Raw genomic sequence first — 19,238 nt, 5'->3', positions numbered from 1 at the left:
GGTGGCATGGGAACTAGTTGTGAGATCCAAGATGGCGAATCCCAGTAACTCTCGTTCCTTGCAAGAAGCACAAGATAAACCTCCGAATGACAAAGAATACCTCAGCGAATGGCCTCCGGTGGACGAAGTATGTGATTTGGAAAGATACACCAAAATAAAAAGACCAAAAATCAATCGAGAGGAACGTGTAGGTAAAGACAGTGGCTGCCGAATTGGGGGTGAAGAAAGCGTGTTGTGGGCCCGGCCCGCCCTGGCAAGATGGTGGAGAAAGAGACAGAAAGAACGAGATGCAGCAGACGCACCAAGGCTACCAAAATCAGATAATCCAAATACACTGCTTAGATTTGTCGCTAGGTAGGTTCATGGGAGGACTGGGTAGCAAAGATGAAAACAATGTATGGCCGGTGTCTCCACCCCCTTGGGGGAGGGGTGGGAAGTCGTTTTTATATCAAAGGGGGTATAATATTTCTTTAAAATTTGTAGAGAATACAATTGCCATACACCTGACTTTTTAAGGCCGATTTAGACGGTACAACTTTTGCTTACGACTGTCGTGCTGCTCACCTCATGCAAAAAATTGCACACAGCTCTTGTCATTCAACATTGCCTATACCCACGATTGTTGAAGGATTTAAACATGTTTCAAAATCCTACAACATTTTCGTGACGTACAAGACAGTGGTAAGCGAGTTGTAGGTTTGATTTACACAAAACAATAATTATTTGTGTCGTAGGTCTGTCGTAAGCTTGTTGCATGCGACAAAGTCGTACTGTCTAAATTGCCCTTCAGAAAACCACCACCTCTTGAGTGGAGCTCAATCAGTCTCTTGTTGCTATATTTGGACTCATCCATCCTTAACATTGTTCTTCATCCCACAACACACATTTTTTCAACAGTCTCCCTGAAGGAAAAACATTTCTGGAATGGCAGGTTAATGCTTTAAAGGAAAAGATAGCTCAGCACCCTGGAAGTGCTGCCCTTCATGCTTCATTAGCGTCATATTATGACCTACTACAGGACACTTCATCTGCCTTAAACAGTCTGAACATCGCCACTAAGCTTGATCCACAAGACAAGAATATTGCATGGATGTTTTTAAAAGTACAGCGAGGAAAAGATCTTGAGGATAGAAGAACTTGCTTTCAGGAGAATCTGTTAAAACACCCACTGCTTGAATACAAGATGGCTCCACCTGCTCAGGTGAGAAGAAAACTTTAGTAAGTACAGTCATGTTGGAGAAGCATGTGATGAAAACCAGCAAGGCTTCTTCGATGTACTTCCATGGGCCATATAAATAAAAATAAAATAAATGGGAATTTCATTGGCACATCCACAGAGTGGCTATTCGTCCACTGTTTCCAGGTCTTCTTTGGAATTTCGAAATCTTGGTTTTTGTTGAGGGAGGAAAACCGGAGTACTCGGAGAAAAACCCTTGAGGCAGGATGAGAACCAACAACAAACTCAACCCACATATGACGTCATTTCCACTGGTGGCAATGCACCATCCCTGCTCCCATATTGGCCATCTGCTAAAAATGATAGCAATCCAAAGAAAGCAGATCCTCAGAGACCGAGGTGCAGATAGTCTTAACTTTACCTATGAAGAAAGCAGAAAAAAACCTGAATATCAAATTTAGTTCCTTTTTTTTGTTTTCTATGGATAATTTGCTAGCCTGTTCTAGGCTCTCAGAAGTAATGCTATAATTTGAAAGATGCAGATTTAATTTGTGTTAGCTGTGCTGATTTTAGCCTTTCACTGGACCTACTGAGAACATAGACCAGGCTAATGGATTGCACATATGTTTGGCATATGGTCTACAACGGTTCATTCGATAATCCTTAGCCCCATTTTACCCTGCCATAACTAATGAAACAGATAACAACTCCATGTCATTACCTAGGCAATATTCTATTCTTTTAAAATAGCCTCTCATAATAATATTAATTATTAGTTTATTCCACTATTTTTTTTTCACTTTAATACTCATGCATTTGTGTGCTTGTTTTTTTTATAATTCGTCAAAGGCTAGAGTCTGGTATCTAAAATCTCATTTTCTTTAAGAACTTTTTTACCAGAGAAATGTTTTTTGCCTTTTAATGTAACAAAAATTAACCTGAAATGTGATGTTGGCCTTTTATGCACCCAGCCTTTTGATACATTTTGATACCTGCAAAATATGAAAAGCCTTGTTTGGTCCTCTTATTTCTCTTTCCAGTATGTATGGTTCCATTCTTTAGCCTGTGAGAGCAGATGCCATCTGTGGCTCTTGCTTCACCTGCCAAGGGTTGCAATAATTAGCCTACACTAGCAGGCTTTATGCATGGGGTGGGGATAGTTGACCAAAAGGTCAAAAAATTAATGCCCCACCTCTGCCTGGTTATTGGCATAACTAATAGTACAAGTCTTAGTGGTTTAGGGCGCTAAATCCATTTGTCAGAACTGGCTGGCCAGAAAGGCCAGTCTGTAAATCGCATGTGTTGTTTTGAAGGGATGGTGCTGCAAAATCGTAAAAAATAATCACTCCGAAAATGGTACGTGCTATTTTGAAGAAATTTGAAGGACTCAGATAAAGCTTATCCTTCAAATAAGGAACGTTCTGTTTACAAATTGACTGGTCGCCTGGCCAGTTCTGACAGTTGGAACATGCCCTTATATTGCAGGTTGAGCGGCGTCACTATGGCACATTAGATGCGAAAGTGTTCCTGCTAGAGTACTGTATGACCGGTGTCCCTGTGATCATCACTGGACTGGTTGAAACTATGACTTCAGTTCCTTGGAACTTTCAACACATAAAAGAGGTAAATCATCATTTTTACTTTCCAAGGTAGCAACTTTCTTAAACTTCAACAAAGGAAGTATTTTCTTACACAGCTGCTCATGGGCCATCATGTCACAGCTCAAAGAACAGCACATTATCTAGCTGTGTAGGAAATACCTGAGATGCTAGACCGTAAATTAGACTACCACAGAAAAGTACTGTGACCTTGCGACTTAAAAGGCCATCCATGACAATGAAGTCAGATTTGAATCCAGGAGGGAAAGTCATGAAGGACAGGGTTGATCAAAGGAATTGTAAAGTTTTACTACATAAGGCCTGCACACAGAAAGATTATCATTGACCTCTAACAAAATTATAAAGAAAAAAACATAACAAATATGTTCAGGAAATTTGTTCCATTCTTGTTCTGGGTACTGAATGAGTAGAAGTTGCACTTAAGCTAAATAAGTGACAGTATAATCCAGGTCGCCTGGTGTTTTTTACACAGGCTGCAAGTAGCAAGTTATTTTGATCCAGACATGGCAGCCAATCACAATTTTAAATAGAAGAAAGATCCTCACAATTATCCACGCAGCGAAAAGAAGCAGCAGCAGTTGCGAAAAGAAAGCCTGAAAAAATTCTGTGTTGAATGGGAATCAAACCCATGACCTCTGTGATACTGCTGCAGTGCTCTACCAACTGAGCTATCAAGCCAACTGGGAGCTGGTCACATTGTGAGTTCGTAATATAGCCATGGAGGATGAATAAGTGAATACAGTCGAACCATAATTTTCGGGACTTTGACAACTGACCGCTTAATAGAGGGTGACCGCTTAATACGGTGCCGCTTAATACAGGTTCGACTGTATAAATATATGAAACATATATTTGAACTGTGGGTGAAAGATTAAATGGCAGAAAGACCCTCGCAGTTATTTAGGTAACCTTATCAGTTGTGAAAAGAAAGCCTTTGGTCAAATGACCAAATTCAAGGTTTTGTGGAGAATGTGAGTACAGGACAGTGAATTTTTCATTCTTTTCCTTAACTTGAATGCACAGTTCACCCTTTATGTATGTACCTCTAATTGAATGAACTTGACTAATGACGATGTAGTTCAAATGCAGTTCGTTGGCATTCCCATCGTCACTGCTAAGTTCCCTAGTTTTTGGAATGAGGTGTCTTGCCTTCTTGTATGAAGGCTACTACGCTGTATTTTATGCTGGTGCTGTATGTGACGCTGCGTCACAAGGCAGTTCAAACTTTGAAATCCTTAGATGGCATAGATAAAATCCGTAAACTTGTCAGACCATTCATGTAAAAGCTACTGAGACCTTTCTTCTATTTAATCTTCTACCTGCAGTTCAAATGTATGTTTCATAATTATAGTCATAATTATTCAATCATAATTTTGTAAGGCTTGGACAACCTTGTATTGGATTCTCTGCCAGTGCATTTGTTATATGGGAATATAAAAAAGAAAAAAAGTCCCTTCTAATCAAAACATTTTAGCAGCTTTATTTTCGTTAGAAGTTAACCCTTCTTTTAAATTGATAGCTAAACATTTAATACCGATACTAAAACTTTGTCACACACGTTGTTTTGTTTTCATGTCACGAAGTGCTTGTCACGCAAAATCTGTCACGCATGTTCGAAGAGCGTCACGCGAAGTTACTGTTTCCTAGAGATTTTTCTTTTCCAAAGCAACCTCTTGTCCCCATCTGCGTACAGCCACCCACTCTCCAACGAGGTAAAGAATCAAAACGAAGGACAAGGCACTAGCAAAGAATGTAGCAATGAAAATCGAACTCATCTTCTCCAAGAACGGATACACCCAAATGCCAGCTGCAAACGCCACCCAGAGAATCCACGCCGTGTAAACGACTCCAAACCCAAGAACTGACAGCATTCCTTTCTTTCTTGGCGGGTATTTGTGTCTAATAAAACACAACTCGACAATCGCAGTCAGAAATGGGAAGCTGTGCATGTAATGGTTGTGCCACGCGGGAATGAGTTTCGCTTCTTCTGGCGTTTGGCACGAGTGTGGATCTGCAGCGTACAAACCCCAAAACAAAATGCTGACTGTCAGTCCGATTGGAAACACGAAGCAGGCGAATGTAAAGTCGCAAACAGACGCGAAAACTTCGCTTTTTCGCTTCTTGATGAATTCGTGAAACCCGGTGACGGCCGCCATGTTGAAGTACAGAAACTGTAACAGCATGTTGATAAATGTCAAGAACTTGAATCTTCCTCCGTAACTTTCGTGACTCGCCAACTTTATCTCGGACAGATAGTATGTTACTCCAATCAAATGTACGAGGAAACAGAAGTAGTGAAATAGTAACGGACACCGTTCACCGGCCATCTTCTTAGCTGGTCGGGCGGAAACAGAACCTGCTCGTGATATTTACAAAGCGAGTTGTCACGTGATTTCCAAGAAATTTCTTAGCAACAGAATTAAACGGGAAAAAACGCTCAGCAGTTTACTTAAAAGTTTGGATTTTTTTCATACACCGAGAATTTTAGAACCACTGACAGGTAGAATTTTTAAATCCAGCAGGGAAAAAGTCAGTTTCTTTCCAAAATTTCAATTGCATTTTTAATTTTACTTCATTCCAGATGCAATGGAAAAACAAGGGCACTGTATGTTTTATATTTCATTTGACACTTTCCACTGCAAACCAGCAGCCACCATGCTCTAAAAGGAACAGCTATTCCTCGCAGTTCAAGTAGCAAAATCAACAGTATTGAACATCTCTTACATTGAGTACAACTGAATTTCTTTAAATGAAATCTTTTCTGACTAAAAATAAATTCTTGGTCCTTTTGGAAGGAGTATTTCAATACTGTACTAATATGTAGTTCCAGAAAATGTCATTACCTCCCTCATGGAAGGGATTTTCTATGAGCCCCCCCCCCCCCCCCCCCACCCATCTGAAAATTCCAATTTATCTATGAGACCTCCCCCTACCAGAGTCCAATCTCTTCTGTGGGGGGTTATGATATATTCTGGAAGTACAATGCCTTCAATTGCCGTAAGTTCCACCCCAAGTTTTCAATGTGTTTCACAGGTGGTTGGAGACAAAAAGGCTCTCCTGAAGAAAATGGTGAAAGAATCAACAGAATGGGCCAAGCTGGAATCTGCTTGTAACATGAAAATATCAGACTTAATTGACGCACTGGGATCACTACAAGAACCCCTATACCTGTTTGACTGGAGTATACCCACACATGCCCCTGAGCTGGCCAAAGAACTAGTGATTCCTAAATACTTTGCTGGAGACTTCTTGCAAAGGACAGGACCCGACTCACTTTACAAGGACAGCTGGCCAAGCCTGTTCATTGCACCCCAAGGATTACACAGTGATCTTCATGTTGACGCATTTGGTTCAAACTTTTGGATGGCACTTTTTCAAGGGAGAAAAAGGTATAAAATCAACCTTGGGAGATTTGGTAAATACAGTCGTAATGAGATTAATAATAATCCCAGCCTGCAGTTAATACTTTAGTTTTGTTCTTAAAATAAGAAACTGCCGCAAAGTGAGGAAAGCAAGTCAGCTGTATTCATTTTGTCACAAACATTAATTTAACTACAAATAAAACATTCCAAAGTCCTGAGTTAAATTCATGACCTTCTGCACACTGCTTGAAGCTCTGTACACTGAAATAACGGCCGAGACTTTATGCATTGCAGTGAATTTAGGGAAGAATACGGAATGAAAACACCACAATGCAAATTGAAACATGGCCTAATTTGTTGGAGGGATTTGAATGTGTTTTGACAGAGTCTTTAGTTTGAAAGCAGGACAGGATGAAACGGTTTTCTCCACACTGAAGAAGGGTTATATACCCGAAACGTTTTATTTTTTTTTTGTCAAAACCATTTTTGACACTTTTTGATTTATATTTTTATGTCAGTCCTATCTGATAACATTTTCAAGTGTGACATATCTCCAAGGAACTCTCCTTTCACCGTTCAGGACGGAAAAAGCCTGCAGAACAGGCATTATTTTTTGCGTTTTTCACGCACAACGAGAGGGGCGCCAAAAATGTGTCACTCACGTCTTCCTCTGCTTGCCTGAAAAACGCAAAAAAAATTACACCTGGTCTACAGGCTAGAATGAAAAATGCCAAATATTACTACCTATCAACTCACCCCACACTTAAATGGGGTTGGAATGAGTGCTCCATTACTGTGATGCGATGGCATGATGGTACACTGTGTAAAGTGAGGTTGAAAGGCTTACTTTGGACCATCAGTTTGGGCCATGTTAAACACTGACAGCCATGCAATAAAATGCTTTCTTCAATAAAGGACATAAGCTACAATTCTTTACAATGTAACACCACGCGGATGCTTTCACATTATTTTTCAGGTGGACATTTTTCACAAGAGAAGACACACCGTTGCTTTACCCACACTATGAGAATTCAATGGACCTAGTGTTTGATGTAGATCTTGGCTGTCCAGACTTTGACAAGCATCCATTACTGAGCAGAGCAACTCCTCGACAATGCACCTTACAACCTGGCGAACTTCTCTTTGTCCCGTATGGCTGCCCACATAGAGTGGAAAACTTGGACGATTCTTTGGCTGTCTCTGCTAATTTTGTTGACTTATCAAATTTCCAAATTGTCCTTGCAGAACTGAAGGCAAATGCTTTGCTAGATCCTCGAGCTGAAGATCTTCTAAGACAGATGGCAAGGGATGACTTTCCAACAAAAATGTTCAGCCAGCAGAAAGATTTGCCATGGCATGAGTTCAAGTCTTGGCCTAGAGTTACTTATCAAGACTATGATATTAGCATCGCTGATGTGAGTGCAGAGACTAGACAAAATAAAGAACAAGTAACATTGAAAAGTGATGTTGACGACTGTGGTAGTCAAGCAACAGAGTAACAAAAAAAAATGTTATTGTCAGTGTACCGAGAGCAAACTTAAAGTCAGCTAAAACTTAGAAGAATTTGGGAAACTTTTGTGGTTTAAATTTGTTTTTCGTTTCAAAATTTTCAAACTGGTTTAATTTTTATTTTTTTTTTGTGCAGTATTCATTAGCCATAATAAAAAAAAAATCGTAAACAATTTAAGGGAAGTAAAAATCAAACTGGTTTGAAAATTTTTAAACCAAAAAATGTTTTGAACCACAACATGATACATTGCAGACTGTTTATTAGCTACCTGTCAACAAAACAAGACAAATTAATGCTCCCATGAAGGGAAGCGCTAACCTGCGAATGGTCAAGGAAGGTGTGGTTTCAGAAAACATCCTTACCTTGCTCCAATGGAGGGTGATTGGAAATTCAAAGGTGGAGGGTTGCAATCCTAATAAAAAGTCACTGATTTTGGCAGTCTTATTATATAACACTCAAGGACGGTGCCTACTAATAAAGGAGTATTTTAGCGTGGTTTATGACTATGGGGGGAAAGCAGATCTTAGAAAGGGCTACTGGAATTGAAAAAGAAAATTGGGGATAACCATGCATTTTTCAGAGATAATTAAAAAGCAGTAAAATACAAAGCAATGTATGGCATTTTTTCCATATTGAAGCTTTATTATGAGGACTGTTTATTATCCCTGAAAAATGCACGGTTGCCCCCAATTTTCTTTTTGGATATGAAGAGCACTTGCTTAGTTCTGCTTTCTCCACATAGTTTTAAACCGTGCAAGAATATCCCTGTATTAGTAGGCACCACCCATAGGTAACCCAAGTATCTCGAGATGCGCAGAGCGTATGCACAGTAACAAAAGTAGGCACCGTCCTTAAACTTGTTGTTGCAATATTGCATCATTTCAGAAAATGCCCATACCATTCCCATGGAAATTTTTTTTGCTCTGGCCCCCATCCCAAGAAATGTGTGGCCCATTTTACAAAATTTCCAAATTGATTTTAATTACATATTAGTTAAATACATTGCATTTTCTCTTGGAAAATAAGTTTGGTAAGGGAGCTTCTTTCAGCTATTAGCAAGCAGTCAGGAAACCAACTCTGATATATTCATGGCTTTCAGATAGTATCCTGGGAGCTATCCTAAAATTTGATTGGATAGTCAATTCCACAAAATAAATAATTTGTTTTACATATAAAATTAATAAAAAAACTAAAAGTGGCCACACCTTCATGTGTTACAATGTAAGAGACGGTTTTCCAAACTGCGGAGTTCTCATGATATGTCAGAAAACATCTGTACTGGAAGGGGTGAGGTCTCAAATCTCGAAAGCTATTACCATTAGAATTTCCAATGGGGTGGGGGTTACAAACCAAAAAACCTTCCATGGGGGGAGGGGTATGGATATTGGTTTAACAAGTGTAACAAGTCATTTCTCACATAATGAAATCTCCAGTGGAAGTTATTGGGATCGCAACTTTAGCACTGATATATAGGCAATTTTGACATGAGTGGCAAGTAATATATCAAACACGAGGAAGAGTGTTTCCTCCAATTTCCAAACACCGAGAAGTAGGTTGGAAAAACGAGGCACAGCCAAGTTTTTTTAATCAACTTCGAGGTGTTTCAAAATAGGAGGAAACACTCTTTCGAGTGTTTGATATAGCTTCTCAAACTATTGATAATTCTTGGAGAAATTCGAAGCAAAAGTTCACAAAATTTTGTGATATTATTAAGATCACATTTCTAAACCTCCTTCACGGTAGTGATTTGCTTTGTTTTGGCTTGATGAATTATTAATAAGTTTGAGAATGAAACATTGCCTATTGTTACATGCCCAGAAATGAACACGTCTTGCAATTTTTTTTTTTTACTGGTTGCTTCTGCAAGAAGTAGAAGTCACTTTTACTTTGTGCAACAGTGTCTAAACCAAGAATGTTGCAAGGCTTTTTCATTTTCAGGGCATTATTAAACTATGCAACATTCAACTTGTCCTGCAGCGGTAAACTGCAAGACGAGTTGCAAGTAAGACTATCTAGTGTAACATAGGCTTTAACTGTGACTTTAAAACACCTTAGACAATTTAATCATCAACATGTTGTAAGCCATCTAACACCTTGTACAGTTCTAAATATTAAATATAAGTACAGAAACACCTGTTCTATCTAATTATGTCAATGAGGCTGTAATTTTCAGACTTTTCGTCCAAGAGTACACTTTCAATTTTAAAGGATTAAAATGTATTTGCTATTCTGCCGGTGGCTCAGTATATACTCGAGTAACTTGACTGATACGTTTTACTAATGCGTCAGCTCAAATCTCAAATCCATGATTTCCTTTGCCTAATTTGAGATGCCAACCAGTCTAGTCCCTCGTACAAACCTTCTCCTTTCACAGCGCAAGATGATTGCACAAACCAAGGCCTATCTCGCATGTGCACCAAATCAAGCTTTTCTCGAATCTCAGAAGCACTCATGGCATCAGGCATGTCCTGTTTGTTTGCAAGCACAAGAAGAACCACATTTGTTAGCTCCGCTTCGCCCAAAAGCTTGTGCAGCTCGGCTTTCGTTTCCTGGATTCTCTCCTTGTCTGCACTGTCTACAACAAAGATGAGGCCTTGAGTTCCCTGAAAGTAAACTCTCCATAGACTTCGGATCTTGTCTTGTCCGCCGATGTCCCAAACTGTGAAGCTTATGTTCTTGTACGTAACGGTTTCCACGTTGAATCCTAACGTGGGAACTGTTGAGACAACTTCTTCGAGTTTCAATCTGTACAAAACGGTCGTCTTTCCCGCATTGTCAAGCCCCACCATAAGGATTCTGACATCATCTTTTCCAAGGAGACGATTAAAAAGATACGAAAACGCACTTCCCATGCCTTTGAAGATCTAAAATGCTTGGCTATAGACTAAGTTTACGTTTACGTGTTTGTACAAAAATGAGCGAGAAACTGACACATCACTACCTTTTTGAACGAATTCCGCTTTACAATCGCAGGCTCACTAATTCCCAAAACATGGCGGCCGGGAAGACTGCACTTTGCATGAAAGTTACACCGGAATTATGTCTGTTTTCACGGCTATTTAAGTCAAAAAGACAGATAAGCCCAATTTTTAAAACTTTTATGACACGCGGGTGCTTTCAGCATAGATATTTCCAGACAGGTATGTCGTTAATTCACTTGCATTTTATATAACCGTTGCATGTGATAGAGAGGGTGCCGAGAGTTGAGTTGACAACTAAGTCAATAATTTATTGATTGATCTATAACTAGCTATTCAATTAACAAATTAATTAAGGCACAGGTTCATCCGAGTTGCCAGAGTAATGACTAGTATTCACTGGTGACAGACTATGCCGATACTCTGTGGCCCTCATTATATTGGGGACTAGCCTTCCCTCCCCCTCCCCCTGATCTCCTCCCTGAATTGTGGGTAGGGGTAGTGTTGATGATGGTAATCAGAGGTTGTCCCAAAAAACTCTTCCAGTAAAGACCAATAATAGTATAGTGCTGTCAAAAATGATGGCCCAAGGCCCACACCCCCTTCCCCCTTTCTCAGAGGCACAAACACCTTCAACCTCCCCTAACCTCCAACACACACACCCCCTGCTGAAACCACATGCCCTGTCATACACCGTCACCCAATGACATCCATAAAGAATCAAGGGACCAAATGTCATGACACCTGAGATTTCAAGGAATTCTTTTAGCTGACAGTTCAGGTTTAATGTTTAATATGTTTAAATTATATGTTTAATATGTTTAATAATGCTTTGCCATGCTAGTATATGTACAATAAAAAAAAATGAAATTTCAAAAGTTATGAAAAGCACATGACCAGAGAATAATTGGGGGAAACTAAATTCCCATACAAAGAATATTTTCCAAAAAAAAAAATGTAAACATCCTAAAAAAAAAAAGAAAAGAAAAAAAATGAAACAAATATTAAATGCGGCTAAAAACTGGCTGGTTAGCCTTCAATTAGGAAGGGTTTCCATGGTGTTTTTTTTTTTTAACATTTTTTGCCTTTAGACCACTTAAAAGTTGGGAGAAGAGTGAAAAATAGGCTGGGTGGAAGGGGAGGGGAGGGGAGAAAGGAAAGGGTTTTAAAAAATCGCGGGGTTAATGCCAGCAGGTATTTCCTTCTCCTATTTTTGCTCTTGTCCGGCAACGTTCATGCAGTCAAAAAGCTACAAAACACAGAAAACACCACAGAAATGCTTGCTGTGTTGGTTAATGACTGATGAACAAAAGGAAGAAAGTTCTTTCAAATAACAATTTTCTTGACATACTGCTAGGCAGGCTCATTTCCAGCATCTTTCATCTTCCTATCCCATTGGAGCAGGGGGGCAAAAGACTCTCTTTCTTCTTTTGCTTCAAAAGGGTGTAGAGAGGAAACCATAGGTATGAGGTTGACTTTAAAGTGGATAAACCAGACTTCTTCCATCAGCCATGTTATTCTCAGAAATAATCTAAGGACTGAGAGCATTATAACCAACCCAGATGACTTTTTAGATTGCTTTTTACAGTTGTTTTAGCTCAGATTCACAGCAATTTTTGCATGTGGCCTTGAATTCCTTCAGGAAATGTTACTCCAATGTTTTATCTGGTGCTTTGCGCTTCATTTTTGTAATAAAAGCAGAAATCTTGCCCATAATCATAGGTTTTTATTGCAAAAAAGTGCACAGCAACGGATAAACCAATTGGAGCAATGTTTCCTGAAGGAATAGGACATTTTCACTACATGGCGTCATTTTACTACTGACAACTACCAGAATCCTTCTGTTTTTTGTTTTCTCATGCTAATTAGAGCTATTATTTTTGCTGTCCACTGGGCTTACAAAATTTAAATTTGAAAAGGAAAACGAAATGAATTCTGTTAGTTGTAGTAAAATGACACCATCATGAAATGGCCTATTCAAGCCCACATGCAAGAATTCCTGTCCAGTGATTCTGAGCTAAAACAAGGTTACCGTACTTTTTTCTTCAGGTAGACCACATCTTGCCAAGTTACCAGTTGTTCATCACGAAGGTTTCAGTTGTCAGTGGCCTGAAAAGCATAGATTTAAAATGGCAAAGTTTCTCAAAGTAATGGAATGGATTGTTAAGGACAAACTGTTGGAATCCATTCAAATCTTTCAGCCAACAGAGCCTAGTTATGAGGCATTAACACTTGTTCATAACAGGGACTATGTGGATAGTTTCATTAAAGGAAGTCTTCCTTTAAAAGAAATGCGGAGAACTGGATTTCATTGGTCTGAAGGGCTTGTGAAAAGATGTTCCCTTGAAGTAGGTATGCTTTTGTGTTGGTCATCTGTTATTGTGCAGTTCCAGAAAATATCCATACTCCCCCCATGGAAGGTTTTTTGTTTTGCACCCCCCGGTCCCCCCAGGAAATTCCAGTTTAGCTTCCTACAGTACTTTGCTTCTAAAATTTTGACTTTGAAGACCCCTCTCCGGCCCCCTGGAATTTCCTATGACCTTCTGTGGGGTGGGTAGAGATTTTTTCTGGAACTGCACATTTTAACTTAAATGATATTCCACTTAAGTGGTGGTCTCTTTAATATAACAGAACACCGAAAAACTAAAAACGTTTTTATTCTAACCCCAAGTGTTGGATATCATGCATAAAATTTGAAAACAACCTAACATTCCTCGTTACTTTCATGACTGTAGCATAATCATGTAACATACATTAACTGATCCATCTATAAAATTGTGCCAAATGTTAAAAGATGTATTTCTTACTTTTTAAGATGACTTTCAAAGAGATCAGTCTTTGCTTAGGCAATTTTGTCATCTCTGTACAGTGTATAATGTTTAGGAAAGCCTGCACGTATCTCTCTTCCCCTATTATCTTGGTACAAAGCTCTAAAATAATAGATCATAGTCAGCAGTTCCTGGCATGCATTGCAGGGACTCAGGCCATGGTCAGTCAAGTTGTGTTTAAGATCTGTCCTTTTTTGGATCATTGCCTTGGGAACGCTATGATAAACAGTTTGATGCAGAAAAGAGCATAGCAGCTGTATCAATCTCATGCCCAGAGTCCTCAGGTTCTGTGGTCAGCAGTTGGTTGCCTGGAGAGACTGGGGTAATGAATTTTTCACTGCAGAATTCCTGTGCATAAAATTCAGCTCAAAAGCAGAGCCTTTAACAGGGCAGCCAATCAAAACCTTTGCTTCACTAAGGGCGCGTTTTGTCTTCCACAATTATGGAATAAGAATGGTTGGTACGGAATGCTAGGAATAATTCGGATTGTCTGCATAAAAAAACCCCCGTCAGTCCTGGCCGAGTAAACATTGCATAACAAGTATGGCGGCCGACGAAGAGGCTGCCATTGCAGCCATTATCGCGGCAAATTTCCTTGTACTTTTGGTACAATGAAATTAGAAGCAATGTTTCATTTTGTCCAAAAGTGTAACCTGATTTTTTCCCTTGTAGAGACGTATTTGAATCCGCAGCCCTCATCTCGCCGTCCGCCATCTTGGATTTCATTCGCAACATTCAAATCATTCTGCCCCTGGGAGCAGAATGGATGGAATGGCATTCTGTCCATTCCGGAATAAGAATGCGGAATAGGAAAATGCGCGCATTGTACATTCTGTCCATTCACATTCCAGAATTGTGAATAAAAAAATGCGCCCTAAGATACCTGAGTACCCTTCCCCCCAGCCCTCCCTGTTCCCCTTATACATCTAACTCCCCTATTAGTTTGGGTCAAATGTGGTAAAGTTTAGCGTTGTATAAAGACACAGAAAGAATGTGAGAACCAACAACAAACCCAACTCACGTAAGACACTGGGTCCATGATTTGAACCCAAATAGTATCGGTGGAAGGTGTTGCTCTTTATATCAACATTACTACCAGCTCTTAAGTAACATGAAAGTCCATCTTTGAAGTGAATTTTTTTCCCTCATTTGTTAGGTGGCTCCATGCTTGCAGCTCAGCTGTCCATGGAGTATGGACTGGCCTGCAGCACTGCGGGAGGGACCCATCACGCCTTTCCTGGGTATGGCTCAGGTTTCTGTATGCTGAATGATCTTGCTGTCACTGCTAAGGATATGATTCACAGCAAAATAGTTAGCAAAATACTTATTGTGGATCTTGATGTTCACCAGGTACTGAGCGGTAGTTATTATAATACAGTCGAACCTCCCGCAAGCGACCACCCAAAATGTTAAGATTTAGTGGTCACTTACGGGAGGTGTTGGCTTATGAGTCAAACCAGACGGGGGCTCTTCTGGGAACAGGTCCAACACATCTACTTATTCGAAGAGGATAATTTATTGCATACATTTTCCTAGTTCCAATACGAGTAGTGCTAGGTTGTTATTAAAAGTTCCTCCTAAACTCTGAGGTGGTGTAGTACATACAGCAAAAATAGAGATCAGACCATGACTCAAGTGGTCGCTTACAAGAGGTTAAATACAGTGAAAAGTTATAATGCCGTCACCTCAAAAAGTGGTGGTAGTCGCTTACGAGAGGTGGTCATAGGAGATCTTCAAATTATAGAGATTTGAGGGAGAAAAAATGGTGTTTTGGATAGGTTGTCGTTTATGGGAGGTGGTCGCACATGGAGGTTCGACTGTAATTCTTTTTTCCATTCAGTTAATTTGTAGCCTGATGATGTTTGGTTTAAGACTAGCTACAAACTGGTAGAAATTCAGTTTTGGCTCGTAGGTTTGTGCTTTCACTAGTCACTTTGGCTAGTAAAAATTGTAAAACACTGGAGTACTGGATGGACAACAGGTACTGCAAATTATAGAATTGGATGATGTTGGCAACGTGCAAACAAAATAATTCACATTTAGATAATTCCGAGCAGTTCCATTGGTACAACAGTATCAAAAGTAGTTTTAATTCAATATGCATGCTCACAGGTAACCAGTGAAGATATTGTAATTCAGAGTTGATATAATATATCAAACACGAGGAAAAGTGTTTCATCCAATTTCCAAACACCAAGAAAAGGGTTAAAAAAACGAGGCACAGCTGAGTTTGTTTTACCAACTTGGAAATTAGATGAAACACTCTCTCGATTGTTTGGTATAGCTTCTCAAATCATTAATAATACTTGGAGAAATTCAAAGCAAAAGGTCACGAAATTTTGTAATAATTAAGATTACATTTCCAAACCTCCTTCACGGTACCCGGTAGTGATCTCGTTGCTTTCTCTCGTGAATTATGAACTAATAATGATGTTTTCTTTCCAGGGAGATGGCACTGCCTTCATTTTCAAAAACGATGACTCTGTCTTCACATTCTCCATGCACTGCGAGAAAAACTTTCCAGTTCGGAAGCAACAAAGTGATTTGGACATTGGTTTAGAATGTGGCTTGGATGACGAACAGTACCTGAACACAGTGAGGAATTATTTACCAGGGATTCTAGAAACATTCAAACCTGATCTTGTTTTATATGATGCCGGTGTGGATCCACACAAAGATGATGTACTTGGGAAACTGAATCTTACAGATCAAGGTATTATGCGTCGGTAACACATTCTGAGTTTCATGTTCAACTTTATTAAAAACTGGATCATTGTGTAATACAGTTCGAGGGATTTGATTGGCTTAGCCGTTAGCGGCCATGGTATATGTGCCATTATACCATGCCTAAGAATAAGCGAACATTAAATTGTCTTCTGGTTGTTCTTGCAAAGCGAAATCAGCAAGATCTAGCAATATTTCTTGACTGTTTTTAATAAAACAATTATTCCACTCGCGCCTGTTGGGTATGAGATGATTATAACCAACTCGACGCTACGCGCCTCGTTGGCTATCTATCATCCCATTTCCAACACGCGCGTAATTTAGGGGCACCCAACGGATCGTTTCGGTAAGACCTAAGGTTTTCTGGAAATGGACAAAGATGCCCTAGCAATTTCGAAAAGACTCAGTCAAGTTGCTTTAGAATGACCGAACAGATAAAAATATTATTAATAGCGCAGGCTGATTTTTTCTGTTTCTTAGCGTTACGATATTAAATAGTCACTTTAAAAAATTTAAAACAGTTCTGTAATATGCCAGGACTATTTGATCGAGATGTGGCCGTGATAGAGATGGCTCTTAGCAGAGGGATACCATGTGCCACTGTGATTGGTGGAGGCTATGATGACGACATCAATGTCCTTGGCAGGCGTCACTCAATCATTCACAGAGCAGCAATTAAGGTAAGTCAACGTAAACATAAATAAAGGTCCAGTGTGGCCAATCACAACAAGCGTTATGTGTTGGTAAGGCAATGAACCAATTAGAACTCGAAGCAAAACATGCTGCAGCTGCTAAAAGCGGGAAAACGTATAATCGGTACCAAGCGCAGGAAAATATGCCGCGGGTGCCAAGCGCGGGAAAAATGCCACAGGTGTCAAACGCGGGAAAACATGCCGCGGGTGCCAAGCGCGGCAAAACATGCTGCGGGTGCCGAGCGCGGAAAAAAATGCTGTGTTTTGTTTTGCCCATGATTCATTTGATTAGTTAATTCACATTGCATGAGGTTCATAAGCCAATTCAGAGCTCAGCATATCGCAAACATACTCTTTCGGTGATCATTCAAATGACAATCAACAGAATGCTCTAGGCTTTATTCATTAATCTGAACTGACATATAACTGGAGATTTTAAATACCTATTAGTTTTCTACTCACCGCTTGTCACACGTATCATTGTTTTGGGTGTATCATAAAAAATAGCCTGGCTAGGGGATAAAAATAAAACTACCGACAGCGACTTCATTGCTCGCCTCGCGACTCCGTCGTTCGTCAGTCAATCTTTCGGTGTATAAGAAGACGTCTTGAGGCAAGTCTAGTTATAGTTGAGCACTCTCCGCCCAATATTAAATGGTTTCTTTCGTCAAACAAGAAATTGCTCACCAGTTTTTTAACCGAGTCCTTTCTGTTTCTCTTAAGGTTTGGAATGACAGAAATCCGTGATCACCGGGCGTGGAAAGGAATTATGAGAAATAAAATTTTTCAAGAGTGAGATCAGGAACTGGGAGTGTATTAAGAACTGATCCGGATTGCTGAAGAAAATGTGTGTGTTCATAGTAACTTTGACGTAAAACAACGTGAAGAAGAAAGTAAACACAGTGAACGTAGCCTTCCAGGAGACAAGGCCGACGACTCATCATCGGTGCGCAAAAAAGCAATCATTCAAAATAGCACTAGGTTTTGATTGTGTTCAGCACAGGCAGTATAGACGTACCATTTGAAGACTCTGGTTGGTGGTCCAGCTGGGATTTAAATCTTCGACCCCCTTTCTTGAGGTCTGTGGACTTAAGACTTATTTTGTCTCAATGCAACTATTAAATTCAGAATACAACTGAAATGAAGATAAAGTAGGGACGAAATTAAGAAATATACACGTGTATGTTAGTGGAAAAGGTTTGCGCAGAGCTGTAGGAAAAAGCGTTCGTCACTGTTTGTTGGGTTTTCCTTTGCAACATTTAAATTTAAGTTTAGATTTAAAATGTTTTTGATTGTCAGTCCTGTTTGTTCTCCGTTAGCCTGGGAACAGGTTTCCAAAGTAGAGCATACGGAAACAGAAAAATCGGTAACCGGAGCGAGGCGAGCGTGGTCTGGGGCTAGAGTTCCCTCTCCCCTCTCCCTAGTCCCCCTCACTTTTTCTCGCTCCCCGCGCTTCCCCTCCCCCTCCCCCTCCCCCTCCCCCTCCCCGATTAGGTCTGTCACGCTAACTGTCACGTAGGCTAATTATATCCATTCTATTTACCTTGTTCCTAGGCGTCTCTCTTTAGTCAGGCGATTACATATACTAACAACAATTAAACCAAATGTTGGGCATCATAAATTTTGATTCACCTGCGCTGTGAAGCTTTCTACCGCTTGAAAATCACACGATTACGGATCAATAAAAATAGCAAACCGTGGCTGAAAAGAAGGAACTTGCAGAGTAATTTCTCCACTAAGTTAGACCTGTTCCTTCTTCCCATCAAAAGGGCATTGTTATTATTGTTCGGTTATCGTTCGTTAGAAGAAGCTGTAGCAAGGTGAAACTGAGCACTTGGTCGCGACCATGAATGATTTCAGTTTTTCAGCCAAACAAATGCAATCAAGTTTTAAGCTTTTGACACAAATAATTTCTTGTTGTTTTTTTGTAAGAAACGAAAGTTGACCTTTAAGACTTTCCTTTGTAGCTGTGGCATTTGATTTCCAAGTATTTTTAGCACTAACAATCCGGCTTAAAAAGTCAAACTCCAAAACACCTGAAGGAACCAACAAAATGTAGAAATGGTGTGCTCAGCCAATCAGGAGCAAGCATTTTCACCTCTCGACCAATCAGGAGTGAGTAATTTTGCCCTCGGTGAAAGGAAAATTAAGAAAAAATGCCCTCTGTTTCGACCAATCAGCATTCAGTAATTTTGTCCTCTATGTTATGAACTTAATTATTTGCACCTTTGTCAAAGTTTTTTTTTTTTTTTTTTTTTTTTAATTTAATTTTCAGTCAAAAAAACATGGCACTTTGGGCATCCTTGATCCTCTGTTACAATCTAAAAAACAAGTATGAAGATTGTAACAGAGGGTCAAGGATGCCCAAAGTGACGAAAGGTAACTGTAGTTACACAATTAACTGTCCC

General features: G+C 39.7%; 4 protein-coding genes across 6 annotated transcripts; 2 read left to right on the top strand and 2 right to left on the bottom strand.

Moving 5' to 3' along the window:
- LOC146458231 (uncharacterized) lies at positions 1 to 7,942 on the top strand. The gene is made up of 5 exons (XM_085090980.1): positions 1 to 354; positions 898 to 1,201; positions 2,663 to 2,800; positions 5,830 to 6,185; positions 7,135 to 7,942. Exons 1-5 carry the CDS (start codon positions 32 to 34, stop codon positions 7,655 to 7,657), a joined length of 1,644 nt encoding a protein of 547 aa, XP_084947106.1. The 5' UTR covers positions 1 to 31; the 3' UTR covers positions 7,658 to 7,942.
- Positions 4,251 to 5,647, bottom strand: LOC146458232 (androgen-induced gene 1 protein-like). Its single transcript, XM_085090997.1, has one exon. The coding sequence runs from the start codon at positions 5,121 to 5,123 to the stop codon at positions 4,440 to 4,442; it is 684 nt and encodes a 227-aa protein (XP_084947123.1). The 5' UTR covers positions 5,124 to 5,647; the 3' UTR covers positions 4,251 to 4,439.
- Positions 7,943 to 8,958: 1,016 nt separating the features above from the next.
- LOC146458230 (uncharacterized) lies at positions 8,959 to 10,651 on the bottom strand. The gene has a single exon (XM_085090998.1). It carries the CDS (start codon positions 10,518 to 10,520, stop codon positions 9,966 to 9,968), a length of 555 nt encoding a protein of 184 aa, XP_084947124.1. The 5' UTR covers positions 10,521 to 10,651; the 3' UTR covers positions 8,959 to 9,965.
- Positions 10,561 to 17,675, top strand: LOC146458229 (uncharacterized). 3 transcript variants are annotated; one of them, XM_085090987.1, is made up of 6 exons: positions 10,561 to 10,808; positions 12,636 to 12,938; positions 14,571 to 14,764; positions 15,860 to 16,127; positions 16,676 to 16,818; positions 17,554 to 17,675. In XM_085090987.1, exons 1-6 carry the CDS (start codon positions 10,583 to 10,585, stop codon positions 17,575 to 17,577), a joined length of 1,158 nt encoding a protein of 385 aa, XP_084947113.1. In that variant the 5' UTR covers positions 10,561 to 10,582; the 3' UTR covers positions 17,578 to 17,675. The 3 variants fall into 3 exon arrangements, with proteins under 3 accessions (XP_084947113.1, XP_084947114.1, XP_084947115.1); XM_085090988.1 differs by having other exon boundaries at positions 10,652 to 10,808; positions 12,640 to 12,938; XM_085090989.1 differs by having other exon boundaries at positions 10,654 to 10,808; positions 12,788 to 12,938.
- Positions 17,676 to 19,238: the final 1,563 nt, after the last annotated feature.

The sequence above is a fragment of the Pavona decussata genome, unplaced genomic scaffold, assembly GCF_977016875.1.
Source record: "Pavona decussata unplaced genomic scaffold, jaPavDecu1.1 SCAFFOLD_233, whole genome shotgun sequence".
In the NCBI taxonomy this organism is placed as follows: Eukaryota; Metazoa; Cnidaria; class Anthozoa; order Scleractinia; family Agariciidae; genus Pavona; species Pavona decussata.
Note: the sequence above shows the minus strand (reverse complement) of the source record. Positions and strands in the feature narration are given on the sequence as shown.

Bases quoted from the DNA above. Each gene is read 5' to 3' on its own strand.
- LOC146458231 (XM_085090980.1), top strand. From the start codon at position 32: ATGGCGAATCCCAGTAACTCTCGTTCCTTGCAAGAAGCACAAGATAAA. The intron at 355-897 runs GTAGGTTCATGG...TTTTTTCAACAG, and splicing joins CTGCTTAGATTTGTCGCTAG to TCTCCCTGAAGGAAAAACAT. The intron at 1,202-2,662 runs GTGAGAAGAAAA...CTTATATTGCAG, and splicing joins AGATGGCTCCACCTGCTCAG to GTTGAGCGGCGTCACTATGG.
- LOC146458232 (XM_085090997.1), bottom strand. From the start codon at position 5,123: ATGGCCGGTGAACGGTGTCCGTTACTATTTCACTACTTCTGTTTCCTC.
- LOC146458230 (XM_085090998.1), bottom strand. From the start codon at position 10,520: ATGGGAAGTGCGTTTTCGTATCTTTTTAATCGTCTCCTTGGAAAAGAT.
- LOC146458229 (XM_085090987.1), top strand. From the start codon at position 10,583: ATGAGCGAGAAACTGACACATCACTACCTTTTTGAACGAATTCCGCTT. The intron at 10,809-12,635 runs GTATGTCGTTAA...TTTTTTCTTCAG, and splicing joins GCATAGATATTTCCAGACAG to GTAGACCACATCTTGCCAAG. The intron at 14,765-15,859 runs GTACTGAGCGGT...TTTTCTTTCCAG, and splicing joins TGGATCTTGATGTTCACCAG to GGAGATGGCACTGCCTTCAT.